This window comes from Rattus rattus, chromosome 16, assembly GCF_011064425.1.
Source record: "Rattus rattus isolate New Zealand chromosome 16, Rrattus_CSIRO_v1, whole genome shotgun sequence".
In the NCBI taxonomy this organism is placed as follows: Eukaryota; Metazoa; Chordata; class Mammalia; order Rodentia; family Muridae; genus Rattus; species Rattus rattus.
This window is the reverse complement of record NC_046169.1, coordinates 23,132,998-23,153,510: the sequence shown is the minus strand read 5'-3', so window position 1 is coordinate 23,153,510 and position 20,513 is coordinate 23,132,998. Positions and strand designations below refer to the sequence as shown.

General features: G+C 46.2%; 1 protein-coding gene across 2 annotated transcripts in view; it reads left to right on the top strand.

Moving 5' to 3' along the window:
* Caln1 (calneuron 1) overlaps window positions 1–20,236 on the top strand; it is a 462,493-nt gene extending 442,257 nt beyond the window's left edge. For both annotated transcript variants that reach the window (XM_032886858.1, XM_032886859.1), the window contains 2 exons: window positions 818–974; window positions 18,882–20,236. In XM_032886858.1, the coding sequence (XP_032742749.1) occupies window positions 818–974; window positions 18,882–19,009 (285 nt within the window). In that variant the 3' untranslated portion in view covers window positions 19,010–20,236. The remainder of the gene's footprint in view (window positions 1–817; window positions 975–18,881) is intronic.
* Window positions 20,237–20,513: the final 277 nt, after the last annotated feature.

Sequence of the window (20,513 nt, the reverse complement as noted above, 5' to 3'; positions counted from 1 at the left end):
TCTAACCAGCTACCACGTTTCATCTTTTTAAAAAATATTTATTTTTATCATCTATGTACCTATATGGTCCCCAACAGATATATACTCACCATGTGCGTGCAGGTGCCCTCAGAGACCAGAAGCAAGATTCTTATCCCCTTTAGCTAGAGTCACAAGCAATTGCGAGCTGTCCAATGGGGATGTTGGAAACCAAAATCAGGTCCTCTGAAACAACAGAAAATATTAATCATGGATCGATCTCTCTAGCCCCAGGTCTCACTTCTACAAGTTTCTCTACTTCAACACGGCAACACTGAACATAAGGCTTCCAACACAGCACCTCTGTTGGAGGGATGTGTGTGCAAGGGCGGAGGGACCACATTCAAACCACAGTAGAAATGTATAATACATACTCAAAGCAAAATCAGAATGGCTAGTTCCTTTGAAGATAAATTTGTTTTTTGAAATGTATGTATTGTTTGAGGTGGAAACATGAGGACTATTACTGGTTTCTTGCGAGATGATGGAGATTTTAGAAACATATGCGCTGTATATATGTATATACATACTATGTGGAAGGTTGATGACAGACGCCTGGTAGAAGGTCAACCCAATTAGCAAGGAGATTTTATTCTGTCTCCTAAACCAGAGGCTATGTCTCATTTGCTGCCTTCCCAATAAAGACCACGCTTGGAGCTGAGCAGGGCGGCAAACTGCTCATCTGGTATCCTGAGAAACTCATCTTCTCGAAGGAGCTTTGGGGCATGCTGACAGCACCCCAGCTGAGTTCACACCCCAGTTTTCACAGACCCCCCCTTCCTGTTCTTTGTCTCCACAGTTCGACATGCAGAGAGTCACTCTGGAAGAGCTGAAGCATATCCTGTACCATGCCTTCCGGGATCACTTAACAATGAAGGACATTGAGAACATTATTATCAACGAGGAGGAGAGTTTGAACGAGACCTCGGGGAACTGCCAGACAGAGTTTGAAGGAGGTGGGTGGACTGGGGTGTCTTCCTGGACAAGAAGCAGCTTTGTCCTGTAGTGTAAAAGTTGAGGGCCAAGTGACTAGGTCAGCTCGGGGACAATACCATGGTTTAATTTTATGTTTTTATTTTCTCTTCCTCCTCCTTTTATTTTCCGAAATTTCACGTGTAGGCTCTAGGGGTATGTGCACATGTATGTGCAGGTGCATGTGAACATGATTACGTGTGCACGTGGATACCAAGAAGTCAGTATCGGGCATCTTCCTCTATTTCTCTCTTATTTTGTGAGGCAGACTCTCTCACTGTCCCTGGTGTTCACGATTTCAGTGAGACTGGCCCACTAGTGAGTCCTCAGGATCCACGTGCCTCTGTTTCCCTGGTGCTGCAATTACATCTGTGCTACTGTCCCCAGCTGTTATGTGAGTGCTAGGGACCACACAGTTCAGCTCCTCATTCTTATACCGCAGATGCTTTAACCCTGCATAGAACTACCATCACCCTAGCCCTATCCTCCTCCTCCTTTCCCCCTCTTCCTCCTCACCTCTCCTCTCCCTCTTTCCCCATTCCTCCCCCATCCTTTCTCCTCCTTCCCCCTCCTTTCTTCCCTCCTCCCCCTCCTCCCCACTCCTTCCCCCTCCTCCCCACTCCTTCCTCCCCCTCCCCCCTCCTACCCACTCTTTCTCCCTCCTCCCACTGCTCCCCTCCCCCTCCCCTTCCCTCCCCCCCCCTCCTCCTTCCTCCTATTTTTATTTCTCCTCCTCATCTTCTTCCTCTTCCTCTTGTTCCTCCTCCTTTTTGTTATTTGGATTTTGTTTTTGCTGCTGCTATTTGGGTTTTGTGGGGTTTTTTGAGATAGGGTTTCTATGTGTAGCCAAGGCTACACTTATCCATTCAAACTCAAGATCCCCCTGCCTAGACCTCTGGAGTGTTGGGCTTATGGCCCACATACCACCATACAGGGCTCAAAGTTCAAGCTTCAGAAGATCTTGTGAGGATCTTGTCCTTCCTGAGGTCATTCTGAGTCTAGGAGAATGGCTATGTGGTTTTGTGGCAATTTGCCTTTGCTCGGTGGAGGCTGGCTGCCTCAGGGATGGTGGAAGGAGCCCACTGAGTCTGTCAGCCAACTTGGACCCAGTTCATTGGCTAATTGAATGACCTTGGGCAAGCTGTGCAACTCCTCTGCGTTCCCTCATCTACATATGTCAGGAAAATTGTGTTTGCTCCACAGAATCCCCAGAAAAGGATAAACTCTGGGCTTCTCGAATGCATTGACCGGAAAGGGCTCATGGATGGAGCTCTTTCAGCAACCTAATGAAAGGGCTAACAGAAAGAACAAGAGTCATCTGACCTCAAAGGAGAGACTCAGGACAGGCTCTTGAAATATGTGTGTGTGTGTGTGTGTGTGTGTGTGTGTGTGTGTGTGCGTGTGTATGCATATGTATATACAAACTTATTTCCAGTAGTCACTCAAGAGTTCCTAGGAAGGTAAATAAGGTTATCCTTCTTCCAAACTTAGGAAAGCAGCTGCTTTGGGGTCTGCAGAGGTGGCTCAGTGGTTAAGAGCACGTATTGTTTTTACAGAGGATCCACTTTTGGGTCCCAACACTTACATGAGATGGATCATAATTCGGTGACCTTCTCTATACTCAGAAGGCACCTGCACTTTTATCACAGATACAAACACACACACACACACACACACACACACACACACACACACACACACACACACGAAAACAGCTATTCTAATTCACAGAAGGAAAAATATATTTGTTGTAATGAACTAAACTATCAAATTAACTATCGGCAGATTTTTACATACTCAGTGCAGAGAATTCATAGAGGCTAATTAATTAATTAATTAACTGTAGTATTTTTGCAATGCCGAGGTGGGTGGGTGAACCTGAGGCCCTGTGCATGCTGGGCAAGTGCTTTATCAGTGAGCTATATTCCCACCCTTCTTTTCCTCTCTTTTTAAACATTATTTCCTTCATTATGTGGCTTTGGGATGGGTAGGGGATGGGTGGGGTGACACATAGGCCACGGTGCACATGTAGAGTTGGAGGACAGCCTGTGGGGGTTAGTTCTGTCCTTCCACCACATGAGACTCAAGGATGCAGCTCAGGTGGTCAGCCCTGGTGGTGAGTACCCTCGCCCACAGAGTCATCTCTCTGACCTGTCCCTTTACTTTTTGAGACAGGGTGTGTGTGACGCTCACTCTAGTTCAGAGTTGCCTTAAACTTGAGGTTCACCTGTCTTCCCTTCCTGAGCAGCTGGTATTACAGACTCAGTGTATGTGTGTGTGTGTGTGTGTGTGTGTGTGTGTGTATATTATATGTATATATATATATAGCTATGTGTGTGTGGTGTGTGTGTGTGTGTGTGTATATATATATATATATATAATATATATATATATTAAAATAAATAAATATTTTTTTTTTCAATAATTTTTTTATACATATATATATATATATTATATATATATATATGTGTGAGTGTAAAAAAAGTGTGTGTGTGTGTGTGTGTGTCTGTATGTGTGTGTGTGTGTATGTATACTACAGAAAATATATATATATATGCATATATATATATATATATATATATATATGCTCATATGTGTGCAGGTAGGTGTGTGTGTGTGTGTGTGTGTGTGTGTGTGTGTGTAAATATGAAGGCCAGGGGACAACCGTGGCTGTTGTTACAATAGAATCTGATGTGTTTATAAAAAGATGAAGAGAAAGGGGATATGTTCTATGGAGGTGCAGTCAGGTATGGGGGAAGGGGGTAACTCTGTGGCCCCATGCTGAGGTATCCCTTCCCCCTGAGGGACCAGCCAGCCACAGGATGGTATAGAATAGAACAGAGTTTATTCAGGGCATGGGGAGGGGACTCAAGAGGGCAGTAGAGGCAGAGAAAAAGAGAGAGTAGAGAAGTAGAGGCCGGCCATGAGCACGTGGAAAGAGAGAGAGGGGGCAAGGGAATGGGGAGAGAGTGGGAGCAGGAAAGCAAGGGCAAGAGAGAGAAGAGAGGGCAAGCAGTTCCTTTTCTAGTGAGTCAGGCACACCTGGCTGTTGCCAGGTAACTATGGGGCAGAATATACCTGGCTGTGTGCTAGGTAACTGTGGGGTGGAGCTTAGACAAATGCTAACAGAATCCACCTCAGTTCTTGAGAGGGTCTCTTACATTCACATGGAACTCACTAGTTCAGCTATGCTGGATGGCCTCTGGGTCACAGGAATCCTCCTGTCTCCACCTCCCCATTGCTGGAATTACAAGAATAAGTCATGTGTCATAACAGTCAAACTATCTATCTATCTATCTATCTATCTATCTATCTATCCATCCATCTATCTATCATTTATTTATTTACTTTTGCTTACTATTTATTTATAGTCAAAGGGTCTCACTATGTAGTTCTGACTGGCCTGAAACTCTACATAGACCAGGCTGGTCTTGAATGCCTAAAGATCTGCTTGCTTCTGCCTCTTCAGTTCTGGGATTAAAGGCAGGGGCCCCACTGCCATCCCTAGGTTATTACCACCACCCCGTGTGTGTGTGTGTGTGTGTGTGTGTGTGTGTGTGTGTGTGTGTGTGTGTGTGTGTGTTGCATGTGTGTGTGCACAGTGTGTGTGTGTTTGTGTGTATGTGTGTGTGTGCGTGCGTGTGTATGTGTGTGTATGTGTGTGTGTTGTGTGTATATGTGTGTGTTGTGTGTGTTGTGTGTGTATGTGTGTGTACATGTGTGTGTTTGTGTGTGTATGTGTATGTGTGCACGTGTGTGTGTTTGTGTGTGTGTTTGTGTGTGCACGTGTGTGTATGTGTGTGCATGTGTGTGTATGTGTGTGCACGTGTGTGTGTTTGTGTGTGTGCACGTGCGTGTGTGTTTGTGCGTGTGTTCACATGGAGATGATTTGTGCATGCACATGTGCGTATGGGGACCCAGAGATTGATATCATGTGACTTTCCACCTTATTTTTGTGAGTCAGAGTCTCTTCTCGAAACTGGAGTTCCCTCATCCCATCACCCTGACTGCCCCAGGGATCCTCCAGTGTCTCCCCTCAGGATTACAAATGTGTGCTGCTGTGTGTGGCCTTTTATGTGGGTCTCAGGAGACCTTAACTCAGTTCTTCACGCTTACTGAGCATGCACTTTTCTGATCAAGCTGTCTCCTCAGTCCCCTAGTTTCTCCGTTTGTCACTACGGGGCCTTTGCAGGAGCAACTTCCAAATCTCCCCCATGAAATAGCACTGCGCATCCTTTTCCATTCTTCTATCTCACTGATGGTGGAATCATACCTACTGTGGAAGACAAGTAAGAAAGGAAATCGAAAAACACTCGCCACCTGGTGCCATAGTTAGCTTTTTAATGTTTTATTTTTAATTTCCATTTATGATGTGTATTCTGTGTGTGTGTGTGTGTGTGTGTGTGTGTGTGTGTGTGTGTGTGTGTGTGTGTAGTGCCCATGGAAACCAGAAGAGGGCATCTGGTTCCCTGGAGTTACAGGGGCCAGCTGCCTGAGGTGGGTGCTGGGAACAAAAATGGCGTCCTCTGCAAAAGCAGTACATGTGCTTAACCACTGAATCATCTCTCCAACCCCTACTGATTACTTTATAGGTGTCAGCTTTCATACCTACAATCACTTGACAGGAGATCCTTAATGTGGGATTGTCTAGGTCAGGTTGGCCTGTGGGTACGTCCGTGTGTGTGTGTGTGTGTGTGTGTGTGTGTGTGGTGGTGGTGGTGGTGGTGGTGGTGGTTGTAGGATGGTGTCATTATGCAGGTGAAGGCAGGTACAAGATAGAACGAGGTCTGTCATTGGACGAGATGGAAGGATGGGTGGAAGAAAAGTTTTAGAGACGGAAGGAAACTGGAACAAGGGGGAGAAGCAGCCGAGAGAACATGGAGGCTTATGTTAAGATTCCTCTCTGCATATTTACAGGTCGTTATGAATGTTCTTAAGGGATGGATGTGTACAGGGCTTTGTATGACGAGGTGGGCCATTATATCTTATCAAAGGGGTCAGAGGTTATTGTGTCGTGTGTTCTTTCATGTGGCGATTTAAGTTCATGAGAGTGTGTGGTGGCTGGACATGCTAGCCTGCCACGAAATTGGGATGTGTGTGTCTGGCATGGTGGAAACCTGCCTTGGGAACTAGGCAGGTAGAGAGATTGCTGCTAGGCTCAGAGAGTAGCCATTGGAAGTGTGATATGGGATAGAGCAAAGTGGATGAGAGGCTTTGCTGACTGAGATGAAAATATCTACCAGATATCTTGGGACACTGTGATGCCGGATCTAGTGTGGGATAAAAGACAGCATTTTTTAAAATAATTTTACAGCCACAGGGGCTGTCTTAATTAAGCCAATTGATACGGGGAGACCCAGCCACTGTGGAGAGCATCATTCTCTGAGGTAACGGGTCTTGAGCTGCAGAACAGAGGAGAAAGCTAACTGAGAATGAACAAGCAAGGGCCCATGCATTTTCTCCATCTGCTCTTGACTATGGGTCTGATGCATCAAGTTCCTGCCGTGGCTTCCCCGTAACACTGGCCTGTAACTTGGAACTGTGATCCAAACAGACCCCTTTGCTCGCTCAGTGGCTTTGTCTGTCAGGGTATCTGACACAGTAACAGGAGCGAAGCTGGGATACTGGAAAATAAGTCTCACCGGAAATGTCTCTGGGAAAGAGATGGCTGAATGCCTCTGACCGTGCCAAATCTCCATCCAATGAAAGAGGAGCAAAGGTCAGGGAAGATCTTTGCAGTATGTGGAGATCTATACAGCTCTTTCCTGCTTGTGTAATATGGCTCGAATATATGAATGTCACAAGGACTCGTCCCAGATAGATGACGGGGCTATTTGAGGAGTCCTGAAAACTTTATGGTATGGGGGCATCATACCTGAAGAGACATAACCGGAAGGGACTATGTCACTGGGGTTAGGCCCTCGGGAGTATGCTATGTCAGCTATGACGTGAGCACCTCTTCTCTGCTGTCACTTTTCCCACCAGAATGTTTTGCCCAAGCGTTTGGGACCAAGAGACTGTGGGCTTTAATTTCTGAAGCTGCCAGCCAGCATGAACCTTTTTTTTTTCCTCTAAATTATTTCTGCCAGGTATTTGCTCACTGTCTTCGTTGATTTTCTTGCGATAAAATACTCTGACTGAAACAACTTAAGGGAGTAAGGATTTGTTTGGTTCACTGTTTGAGGGTACAGTTCGCCATGTTGAGGAAGTCAGGGCAGCAGAAATGCGAGGCAGGCAGACACCTCGCACCTGCAGGTAGGAAGCAGGGAGCGATGAATGCTCCTGTTCACCTAGCGTTCTCCTGTTTAGGCGATCCAAGCCTAGGAAATGATACCACCCACTTCTAGGGTTCCTCCCACCTTAAGTAACCTAATCAAAATAACCCTTCGTAGTTGTGACAAGAGGTTTGCCTGCTAGATCATTCTAGATCCAGTCAAGTTACTAATTAATACCAGCCAGCATGATCACACGGATAAGAAACGTAATATGCCGTGTGGTCCATATATCTTTGGGCTCTCCGAGCTTTAATTTTCTGTCCTATTCAATGCAAGAATATAGTGGTAGTTATATTTAGATACAAACATGTCGGGGCACGGTGGAAGGTCAGAGAGAATTCTGTGATCCAATCCAAGGTCACCAAGGCAGCCATCCCTTCTGAAGTCACGATGTTCCTGTCAGGTCACCAAGTGATCACCTGCACGATGTCATCTGCGTTGTCACCCAGCAATTCATTATGGCTCCTCTGGGTCCATCCAAATGAAGGGGACACAGGATGTCACTCATGCCATCTGCTTCTAGCTGGCCTGCCCTGTGACTTTCTTGAAAAAAAAACAAAAACCTGTGTCTTTGGCTTGAGAAGGAGGTAAATGGGCAGCTAGGGCTGGTAGCCTGTGGAAAACCAGAAGGCAAATTTTGAAAGCTGACTTGGGCCATCGGTTGAAAGTTAAGGAGCAGCTGGACTTTTTGGGGACCCTCTAAGGTTTCCCTAGTAGAAGAGTTTTCTGAGGACCAATTGAAGTTTGAAGATGCCAAAGGCGCAGAGAATTGGTTTTGATCAGTATGTAAAACAATTCCTCCTCCTCTTCTCTCTCCTCCTCTTCTCCCTCCTCACTTTCTTCTCCTCTTTTTATCTTTCCTCTCATTATTTGTCCATTTCTTCCCCCTCCTCCCCTTCTCCCCTTCCGTCTTCCTTTTTCCTTTCCTGGCTCTTTTCTCCCTGAGTGCTACTGTCTCATCCTCCCTTTCCTCTATTGGCTTCATTCTTGATCAGACTCAGACAGTAACAGGACTCCCTCTCCCAAGACTCATCGTCATCCACAAAAGGTCCCCTTCTCAACTCTCTTCAGCTCTTAGGTCTACCCCCTGACATGCCAAGAGCTGTGGACATTATTCTTGGTCCTTCTGGCTTGTGAAGTCTTGGGTTGAGAATCTCAACTACACGGAGTAGTACAGGTCCCAGAAACAAAAGATGCTTGTCGTCATCAAAAGGAAGGGAAGGACACTGGGAAGGCCAGGACTGTGCTTGACCTTTATACTGGGAGTCCCTGGTAGGACCTTTAGAAGCAAGGCACAGCTGTCTGCAGTACGAAAAACCAAGAGGAGCTAGTGAAGTTCCATGGTATAAAGTGAACGAGATTCCAGTTGTACAAGTGGGGGCCGCTCTCTCCCTCTTTAGGAAGGCATCATTAGATAAAAACCAACCTCATTCTACCTCCTACAGCTCCATCCTCCATCCCCACCGCAAGTCTTACCTGGTGATGATACCTAATACCATCAAGCTATATTTCTATATTCCCTTTCTGGGCTGGAGTGATAGCTCGTGGTAAAGAGTGCTTGTTGCTGGATCGTGAGGACTAGAGAGTTTGGACTCCCAGCACCAAAATAACAAGTTGGATTTCAAATACACACCAGTGACTCCAGCTCTGAAAGATCCAGTGCCCTCCTGGGGCCTCTGTGTACAAAGGTATGCATTCCTGCACAGGCACAAACATGGACACAGATACACACACACACACACACACACACACACACATACACTAAATAAATAAATAAATAAATAAAATCTTTACAGAAAATCAAAAGATAAACTAGAAATGGCTCATCAATCAAGGACACACACTGCTTTTGAGTTTCAGCCAGCTCACAATCACTTCTTTTTTTTTTTTTCATTTTTATTAACTTGGGTATTTCTTATTTACATTTCAAATGTTATTATTCCCTTTCCTGGTTTCCTGTCCATCAGCCCCCTAACACCTCCCTCCCCTTTTTATGTGGGTGTTCCCTCCCCATCCACCCCCATTACCCCCCCCCTCAACAATCCCCTACACTGGGGGGCCCAACTCTGGCAGGACCAAGGGCTTCCCTTCCACTGGTGCCCTTACTAGTCTATTCACTGCTACCTATGCAGTTGGAGCCCAGGGTCAGTCCATGTATCGCCTTTGGGTAGTGGTTTAGTCCCTGAAGCTCTGGTTGCTTGGCATTGTTGTTCATATGGGGTCGCAAAGCCCCTTCAAGCTCTTTTCAATCCTTTCTCTAATTCCTCCAATGGGGGTCCCGTTCTCAGTTCAGTGGTTTGCTCCTAGCATTCGCCTCTGTATTTGGTGTGTTCTAGCTGTGTCTCTCAGGAGAGATCTATATCCATTTCCTGTCAGCATGTACTTCTGTGCTTCATCCATCTTATGTAGTTTTGATGGCTATATATGTATAGGCCACGTGTGGGGCAGGCTCTGAGTGGGTGTTCCTTCAGTCTCTGCTCTAAGCTTTGCCTCCCTATCCCCTCTATGGATATTTTTGTTCCCCTTTTAAAGAAGGAGTAAAGCATCCGCATTTTGGTCATCCTTCTTGAGTTTCATCGCAACCACTTCTAACTCTAACTCTAGGATCTGACATCCTCTCCTGGCCTCCTGTACACATGAACATACACACAGGTGCATAAATAAAAATACATTATTAAAAGCAAAGCAAAAAGTTTGTTCCACTTTAGGCTGCATCAAGAGCCAGTTTCATACAGTCCATATTACTTCTCTCAGGGCTGGGATCAAACACTTGACAAGAAACAGCTTGAAGTGGAGGGCTTATTTTATCTCACAGTTTGAAAACATGATGAGGTTCATGTTGGTAGGAGCCCATGTCAGAGACACCTCACATCTTGATAGACCAAGAAGCAGAGGGTGGACAGGAAGTGGGGCTAGACTACAAAACCTTGAATCCCCTCCTATCAGTGCCCACTTCCTCCAGTACGGCTCCACCTCCTAAAGGTTCTATAATCTCCCCCAAATGGAAATAGCACCACCTGCTGGAGACCGCATGTTCATACATATGAGCCTGTGAGGGACATCTTGCACTCAAACTACAGGAGATTCACAAGGTATCAGACCTAAAGGATCTGAAGGCAATTTTAGTTTCCAAACTGGGTAGCTCTGGCTTATTCTGAGAATCACATGATCTGGAATTGGTAGTAATTCATGTACCCACTCCTGAAACTCAGAGTTCCTACTGGAAATACTAGCGTTGAAGATCTGCACCAGGACCACAAATGAGCTCATCTCACTCTTGAGCCACCATCTCTATAAACAAGCAGCCTCATTGCCGACATCCACACGGAAGCAAAGGGATTACAAACTCCACTGGCTTGTATCAAAGTCTATGCAGATGACTGTCTCCAAGAGAAGAGTCCCAGAGCCATCCCCGATCACTTGCCAAGTGGAGCTGTGTGAACTGGTGTTAAAATAAGAAGTGCAAAGACAGTCTGTCACTAAAGCTTATAAACCCAGGTCCTGCCAGAAGACAGGGTTTGTGGTTTATAGAGTTGGACAACAAGTGTGGGGGCTGGGGATTCTGCATCTGCCTCCTGCTGCCCACTTCCTTACCTGCTGCGTCAGTCGCTATAAGAATGCTTGAACTCTAATAAATGGACGTACGAGCGATCTATATAGGATGCTTCTTGACAGAACCAAACTCCTCCAAGATTAGATGAGAGTCTCATATGTAAAACAGCCATCAGGGTCCTAAGTTTGTAGCACAGGAAGCTCAGAAGGCATGGGTACCCAAAAACATGCACAAGAGGGGTGTGGAGATGGCTCAGTGTGTCCCAAGAGATCAGTGTCAACTCAGGGTTTCCATGGGTATGTGAACACATTATGCACATACCCTCAAACAGAAAGCACCTGCACACACACATCCACACAAGCACACACTCAAAAAACCCATGTATACAAGTGTTCATAATATATTAAAAAAACACCATCCAGATACCCTTAAGTAATGAACTCATAAATAAGCCACATTATGTCGTATCACTAAGCAATAGAAAGAAATGAGGTGATGCCAGTCATGGTGCTACGTACCTGTAATGCCAAGCCTCAGGAGGATCAGGAGTCCAGGGTCATCCTTGGCTGCATAGTGAGTATGGGGCCAGCCTGGGCTACATGAGACCCTGTCCCAAAATTTAAAATAATAAAACGTTGATGCAACCCACAATGCAAACTGAGCTCCCGTGTATGAGGTGAATGGAAGGAGACAGGAGTCCCACTTCCTGCGGTTCTATCCGTGCAGCATGCAGAGCAGGCAAGTCCATCGGAATAGAAAGGTCAGTGGTTGCCTGGGGCTGGGGACAGAGGCAGATGAGTAATGGTTCCTACGTGTACTGGTTTCTTCTTCGGATGATGGACGTCATCTTGTGCTGAGCAGTAGTGATGGTTACACAACTTTGGGAGTGTGTTAAGTTCATTTCGACACTTGCACTGTGTAGCCAGATTAATAGTAAGTAGACATTAAGAGCCCTGTCCTTGAAAATAAAGGAGGGAGGAGCTGGGCAATAGAACCATCACTTAGAGTGTGTGGGGCCCCCAGGTTCAATGGTCCAGCCTTGCAGTGGACTGAGAGAAGGGAGGAGAGGAGCAGAAAGGGGAAGGGAGAGGAAAGGAAAGGAGAGGGGAAGAAAGGACGGGATGAGGGGAAGTCAGCAAGACGGGATTAGGCAAGAGGAGTGTTTGCAGCTGTGGGTGGCAGCTGGAGTCTGTGACTCCCAGGACAGCAGGCTGCACAGGGAAAACTGTCGCATACTAAGCAGGGCTCTGGAGAGGTGAGCCTAGCAGCAGTTCGGGAAGAATTGATGGGGTAAGAAGCCAAGAAGAGATCTGGGAGCATCTGAGGTGTGCTTAGCTCTACACTGGAAGCTGCAGCGACAGACCAACCAGGAGAATAAACAAGCAGGTGTCTCCTGTGACCCCAGGGGAGACAGGCAGCTTGGTATTTCTCTGGCAATTTATGGCCGGGACGTAGCTTTCAGTTGGGTTAGCTCATTAATCTTTGTAGTGGTTTTTTTTTTACTTAATTTTTAAAATCTAATTTTGTGTGTGTGTGTGTGTGTGTGTGTGTGTGTGTGTGTGTGTGTGTTGAGACAGGGTTTCTCTGTGTAGCCCCGGGTGTCCTAGAACTTGCTCTGTAGACCAGGCTGCCCTTGAACTCACAGCCATTAACCTGCCTCTGCCTCCAGAGTGCTGGGATTAAAGGCGTGTATCGCCATCGCCCAGACTATCTCACTATTTTTAAATTTTATGCCTGTGTGTGTTTACAAGTGTCGGGGCCAGAGGTCAACATAAGAGGTCATCTTCAGACACAATCCACTCTTTTTTTTTTTTTTTTTTTTTTTCCAGAGCTGGGGACCGAATCCAGGACCTTGCACTTAGGCAAGCGCCTACCACTGAGCCAAATCCCAACCCCACCATCCACTCTTTTATAGAAAGGGTCTCTCACTAGCCTGAACTCAGCAATTTAGCTAGACTGGGTCCACCGAGCCCTGGGATCCTCCTGTCCTGCCTCCAGCTGGGATGTTCAGGTATGAACACCATACCTAGATTTTTTGTACAGGTTTTGGGGATTCAATCCAGGTCCTCATGCTTGTGGGAAAAGCACTTTACGAAAAGAACCATGCCCCCAGCTTCTGAATTAATTCTTTTGGTGCTTAGAGCACCTATTGTTAGATCCTTTTACAGAAAGGGAAACTGAGGCTTAGAGTTCAACATAAGGGGTCATTTTCAGACACCATCCACTCTTTTATAGAAAGGGTCTCTCACTAGCCTGGAACTCAGCAATTTAGCTGTCCACCAAGCCCCTGGGATCCTCCTGTCCCTGCCTCTCATAGGCTTTGAAGCAGAATGAAGCAAGAGTAGCTGACCAGGTTTAATGGCACCGATCCTGAGACCCCAGCTCCTTGGAAGGCTGGAGCGAGAGGATTGAAGTTCACAGTCAGGCTGAGAGACATAGTGAGGTCAGAGCCAGCTGGGGCCATGCTGCTCTTGCTGAGGACCAGAGTTCAGTTCCCAGCACCCATGTTGAGTGGCTCACAACATCCTGTAACTTGATCTCTAGGGGATCTGGTGCCCTCTTCTGGCCGCCTTGGGGACTCACAACCACATGGCGTATGCTCACACAGACATACATATAAATAAAACAAAATAAATCTTTAAGTATATAAATAAACATCCCATGGTGCCTTGTGCCTAAATTCCAGATACCCTGGGAGACAAAGGCAGCTTTTTGCCTCAATTGCTGCAAGCTGAACTACATAGTAAGAACACATATGTATATGTATAGCCTGGGCTACATAGTAAAAATACATATGTATAGCCTGGGCTACATAGTAAGAACACATATGTATATGTATAGCCTGGGCTACATAGTAAGAACACATATGTATATGTATAGCCTGGGCTACATAGTAAGAATACACATATACATGTATAGCCTGGGCTACATAGTAAGAATACATATGTACATGCATAGCCTGGGCTACATAGTAAGAAACTGTCTCCAAAACAATAATAACAAGGGAAAAAAGTAAACAGGGGTGGGGGCTGCAGCTCAGGGGAATATACTTTTCTAGCATTCACGAGGCTCTAGGTTCAATGCCGGGGACTGAAAATGAAAGGGAAACACACTAAGAATAAATAGTATTTATTTGATGTTACATTGTACAACACAGATATGAATTGTCTTAAGTGAGTCACAAGGAAAGGAATCCGGTCCTGGCTCAGGCTTCAGCCAGCTGCACCAAGTGTCTGACGTATTTGCTGCCACCAAGCAGAAGGTTAGGGAGAACATATGCTGAGGTTTTGAACTTGGGTAGCAGAGCAAACCATGGGTTCAAATCCCACCTTTGTGACTTGTCAATTGCCTTTGCCTCTTGATACAGGGGGGCTCTTCGTTTATCTAAAGAACCACACCCAGCCTGTGTGAGACCTAACTCTGCACATGAAACAAACATAAAAGAAGCACAACACCCAGCTCACTGAATAAGTCAACAAGAAGCCAGGCATGGGGGCTCACGCCTTTTATACCCAGCACTTGGGAGGCAGAGGCATTAGAGGCCAACCTGGTCTACAAAGAAAGGTACAGGATGGCCAGGGGCTGTTACATGGAGAAACCTGTCTTGAATACAAAAATTGGCATCAGTTGTAGGACTTAGGAGATGGCTCCTTCTATAAAGGATGTCCACCGCCACAGTGCAAGAGAAGTGAGCGGGGTATGGCGGAGTGTGCCTGTAATCCCAGTACTGCAGAAACAGAGATGTAAGCATGCTGGCTAGTCCGTCCCTGTCTCAACAAGAGGGTGGGTGGCACGTGAGGAAAGACACCTAGGGGTGTTGTTCACACACTTGCACACACAAACGCCCACATATGGGAAATAAATAAACAAACTTGGGTTTTTAAAGAGGGGATCAGCATGCACTGGGCACAGACAATATTGTTGAAGTTCTTTGCCTTTCATCTCCTTTCCAAGGTGACTGTTATTATCCCCATTTTATAGACAGGGAAGTCAAGGGCCAAGGATATCGAGTGTTAAGTTCAGCCACCGGAGGCATTCTATTTTGGCTCTACTGTTTCTAGTGATGTCTGAATTCGCAGTAAAGCGATCTTCCACCAGGTACTGAGTTGGACTTAAGGGCTCCACTGCCCTTAAGGTTCGTATGGCCTCAGAATGGTCTAGAAGGTCCGCTCAGCGTACAGCATAGTGTTCTAGCTGGTGATTATGAATACAGCCCAACTGTATTCATAACTAACTGTACAGTTAGTTAAAACATCGTATTTATTCGAACGAGGTTATTTTTCGTAAGAATGTAATAGCACAGCTGTCTATCATGAACTTTATAGATGAGGACGCTGTTTCTGTACTGGAAAAAAAGGTGGACGCATCTGTTTGGGCTCTCAGGCACTTGTTATCTCTCCCTTCCCCGTGCTTTGAACGATCCTGAGATCAAAGTGGAAGCGACACTGCAGGAATATTATTAGTCACCTTTCTCATCTGTGTGACCAAACCCTGACAAGAAGCAATTTAAGGGAGGGAAGATTTATTTGGTCTCATGGTTTAGTAAAGGGGGTAGGACTAGGGGTAGAGTCAGCTCAATGCAGCATGCATGAGCACCTTGCTGACGTAGGCCAGGACCAGGAAACAGAGGGACCACGACAGGAAGTGTGTCTCTGTGTAACCCTCAATTTCCACCCCCACAGTGGCTCATCTCTCTTTAAATCCCACCCCTTAAAGGTTCTGAAATTTCCCGAAACAGGACCACCTGCAGGAAGCCTCACGTCTACCCACATCAGCCTGCAGAAGACAGTTCATAGCCACACTTTAACACTGGGGATAAGGGGTTGGGGATTTAGCTCAGTGGTAGAGCGCTTGCCTAGCAAGCGCAAGGCCCTGGGTTCGGTCCCCAGCTCTGAAAAAAAGAAAAAAAGAAAAAAAGAAAAAAAAATAAAAGAAAAGAAAAAACACTGGGGATAAAAAGCCCGTTACCGGGGTTGGGGATTTAGCTCAGTGGTAGAGCGCTTGCCTAGCAAGCACAAGGCCCTGGGTTCGGTCCCCAGCTCTGAAAAAAAGATAAAAAAAAAAATAAATAAAAAAAAAAAGCCCGTTACCCTGTCTTACTTTCCTAGTATCCTTCAAAAAGAAGGGTTTTCACAAACACTTTCCCCCTTGGCCCAGCCATAGTGTTTTCTGTTGCTGAAGCTTTCCACACACCCTCAGGAAGGGATGTAAGGGGACAGTTTCTAATTAGGCACAAGGCCCAGATACATTAGCTGGTTCCCAACAAGCCACAAACACATTTTGAATTCTTTTTGTTTTTCTGGGTCATTATTTATTCGTTTGTTTGTTTAGATAGGGTCTCGTGTGTCCTTTGCTGGGCTGGAACTTGCTGTGTAGCCAAGGGTGATTCCCAAAGGTCTGATCCTCCTGTCTCTACTTCCTGGGTACGCCTGTAAACAACTGAGTTTACAAGTGTACGTCACCACACTTAGCGCAGTGCTGTGGATGGAACCCTAGGCCTTGTGCATGCTAGGCAGGTGCTCCACCCACTGAGCCACATCTCCAATCCCCATCCTCTTCTTCTTACTCTCCTTTGTCCTCTCTGAGAGTTGGCATTTTTTTTTCCTTCCATGTGCCCACTCCAAGAAGAAGCCCATCTCCACCCCAAGCAAATTCTCCTCCTCCAGCTAAGAACTTAAAACCCAGAGTTCATCAGTAAAGTGGAGAATCGACCACAAAAATACTCTTAAGTCACCCAAGGGAAGCGAGAGCCTGGTGGGTTCAGGAGGATTAGAGATAACAAGATGAGACTTAGGCAGTGCAGGCAAGAGAGGATCTCGGTGAGTCGGAGAGGGAGCCTGGACAGTGGTGCGGGGCACAGGCTCACCGTGAAGTCTGGCTTGAGAGTGATTTTCAGACCCTTGAGAAGCTTTTGGGCCCTTTCTCCTAGGAATAGTTCTCTTGCCTTTGAAAACATAATCTGATTCCTACTTCTGACTTTGTTATTTCTATAGGGTTTGGGGGGTTAGGGGTGAGGGTAAGTCCCAACATGGCAGGACAGGCTGCAGCCTAACTAGTTTCTTCTTTTATCAGATTTTTTTAAAACTTGTTTGCTTCCTTTAAACCAATGGTTTGCACCCTTCCTAATGCTGAGACCCTTTAACAGAGTTCCTTGAGTTGTGGTGACCCCCCCCACCAATAAAACTATTTTGTTGCTACTTCATAACTGTAATTTTGCTACTGTTATGAATCATAAATCTCTGTGTTTTCCCCTGGTCTCAGGTGACCCCTATGAAGGGGTTGTTCGACCCCCCAAAGGAATTGCTACCCACAGGTTGAAAACCTCTTCTTTAAATGTTATTTATTTACTTATTTCATTCATTGTGGTGGTGTGGGGAGGGGTGTGGGTGTGTGTCATACTATGTTGATCAGAGGCCAGCTTTTAAGAGTCAGCTCTCTTTTTATAGCATGTGGGTCCCAGGGAGCAAACTCAGGATGTCAGGCCTGGTATCAAGTTCCCTTACCCATGAGCCATCTCGCCAGCCTTGTTCAAGTTTGGTTGTTTTGTTTTTTTGTTTGTTTGTTTGTTTGTTTTGTTGTTGTTGTTTTGGAAGACTTTGTTTTGAGACAGAGTCTCACTGGGCAGCCTCAAAACTCAAACTGACAATTCTCCTGACTGCCCAGAATGTACCACTGCATCTAACTTTACCAGTCCTCTTTGTGTATGTGTGTACACATGTGCCATGCATGTGCCATGTATGTGTCATACATGTCATACATGTGCTACACGTGTGTCTATTGTGAGGACAGAGGTCAACCTCAGATATTGTTCTTCAGGATGTAGGATGCCATCCACCTGGCTAGTCTAGAACTCACCGAGTATGCTGGGCTGGCCAGCCAGTGGGCCCTACGGTCTGCCTGTCTCTCTCTGCCCAGCTACGGAAACACAAGTATTCTCATCATGACTAGAGTTGTTTTTGTTTTTTTGTTTATTTTATTTTTTTATGTGGGTGCTGAGAATCAAACTCATGTCCTCATACCTGCACAGCAAAACACTTTCCTTACCAATCCTTATCTTAAGCCTCTAAGAGCATGTTTCCCAACGCCCCAAGCCTATACTACACACACACACACACACACACACACACACACACACACACACACACACACACGCGACGGTGCCTTTTGACTCTGTCAATTCAACACCTACCCAGGCCTATCAGATGAACTAAAAGTTGCCCAGTTCCCTGAAGAGCTTAGTAAACCATGAACTCCCAGGGACATGATTCAGGGACTCCATAATAAAGCAAACAATCCCTTTTGTATCATCTCCCCTCCCCTGTTTAGATACAAGGTGTCTGTGATGCTCCTACTTTTGAGAGCTTGGTCCCCTACTGGTTATTGAGAAGTGGCTAAGTCTTCAAAAGAACACTGGGGACCCAGCTCAGTTTGTTTGTAAAGTGTTGGCCTTGCAAGTGTGAGAGCCTGGTTTCCACATAGATGTGATCATGCGTGCTTGTAAATCCCAGTACTGCGGAGGAAGAAACAGTCCCTGGGGCTCACTGCAAAGCCAACCTAGACTACCAGGCTGATAAGAGACTCCGCCTCAAAACACAAGGTGGGTAGTGCCTGAGGAATGACACGTTAGGCCGCCCTCTGGCTTTCATAGGCATGCGCACATGTACAAACAAGACACACACCTACAATACGTGGAGACACTTTTAAGCCTCGTTTTATTAGTATTGGTTACAGAAAAGGGCTGACCGAGGTTGGATGATGTCTTTTCTGAAATTCATTCGGGAATGTTACATATTCTTGTCTCTGAAACGCACTGTGGCTCCGTGACTCCATTATATCTAGGAGCCTAAACCTTTCTTGAGTATCTTACAGACCCTGGGATGATATGATAGGGATGGTTTGCCATTTCATACATTTCACCAGGAGTTTCGGCTCAGCTAAGAATCCCACAGTGTCTATCATCTGAGTTGATTCGACCAGTCACAGTCTATGCTGGTTGCAGAAGATGTAAGCGTGTCTCATGAGGTCATCTCTCTGTTCTCTCTCCTCCCCACCCTGAACCCCAGTCCATTCGCAGAAACAGAACCGGCAGACCTGCGTCCGCAAGAGCCTCATATGCGCCTTTGCCATGGCCTTTATCATAAGCGTCATGCTGATCGCAGCCAACCAGATCCTGCGGAGCGGCATGGAGTAGCAGTCTCCCACCAGCCACACCGCGTTGCCAGCTCACTGCGCATGTGCATGCCCCGCGGGCAGACTCTGTTCCTTCACACAGGAGATCTGGACCTTTGGATGGATGCAAGCGTTGGTACCGTTCAGTAAAGAACTCGAGTTTGCAGTGCAACCGGGCTCACGGATCAACTCCATCTCCTTGGCAGGGACACAAAAGGGCTGTCTTCAATGCTTTCATGGTTTTGTTTCCCAATGCAATAAATAGCCAGGAGCTCTCAGTTATTGCTTCAACCGCCAGTAACAACTCTGAAGCAAGGGGGAAAAAATACTGCTTTCTTTTCGTCTTGGAATTCCAGTAGCCATCCAGATATCATGGTGGCATCTGAGGGCGAGAAAGAAAGACAGACGTGAGTAACAGTCACCTCCATTCATGACCCAATTCTCTCAACCCAGGGATGCACTGAGACTCCCTGCTGAAGTTGACTTCTGGGTTGCTACAGAAAAGGGGACTTTCCATCACACCCTGGCTTCCTGCCTCCACCCAGTGGAGACCCCTCCCACCAAGGCACGGAGGGGGAAAGCCATTAAGCAGGGCGCAACTCCTATGCAGTCCCTGCTGCTGTTCTTAATCGCCTTTTCTACAGGACTCTTGTCGGTAGAGCTGGGGCACTCTCGGTTGGTTTCCACGGCTCTTGGCTTTCTGTTTCTGAAGTCCATCCCGCACCAGCATCTTGGAATCTGCAGAGAGCCTGGCTCCCAGCTTTCTTGCCTGTGCCGCCATTAGAGAAAAAAAAAAAAAGAAAAAGAAAAAATATTCCATAACCTGTGTGTCTCTATAACCCAGACACGTAGACAGACAGGGGACTTTGCTGTGTGATGCTGTTCTTCCCAAAATGCTTACTTTGGACATGAACTTGTTCTCTATCTCACACCTGTCTGTGCTTCTTTAGAGCAAAGGATGCAGTAACTAGGGTAGGGGAAGGAATGAGTCTGGCGGTGAGGAGGCCTAGACCCCAGGCATCTGAAGTAACAGAGCCGCTCTGAGTTGCCATATTTGATAACATCTGTAACTTTAGATTGGTGTACATCTAACCTTCCCCTCATCGTGGACTTCATTAGTGAGCCTTTCCCCCAGCTAAGGAAAGGACACCTAGAACTTGAAGCAAAAAGATGGAAGGATCAGATTGCTGTGTTTTGCTTAATAACTCTTGAAATTCAGGTTGTGCTGATGACTCATTAAAAAAAAAAAGACAGATGCTAATGCGCGTGGCTGATAGGGCAGAGACTTGATCGCTGTTCTGATCCCAGAACACTTCCACTGGGGCAGAGAACTGAATATCTGGGTCTGAATTTAGTGGCAGGCCAAGACTTCAAGATTTCCTGGATTCACTATGAATTTAAGCCCCACTGGTCGGATTTAGCCAGTCCTCTATAGACGTGCTAACTCCCTTTGCGTTTTTCTCATCCTAAGTCTTTATTTCTGTAACGAAATTGTCCTGTTCCAACTTCGGATCTCAGCTGGAAGG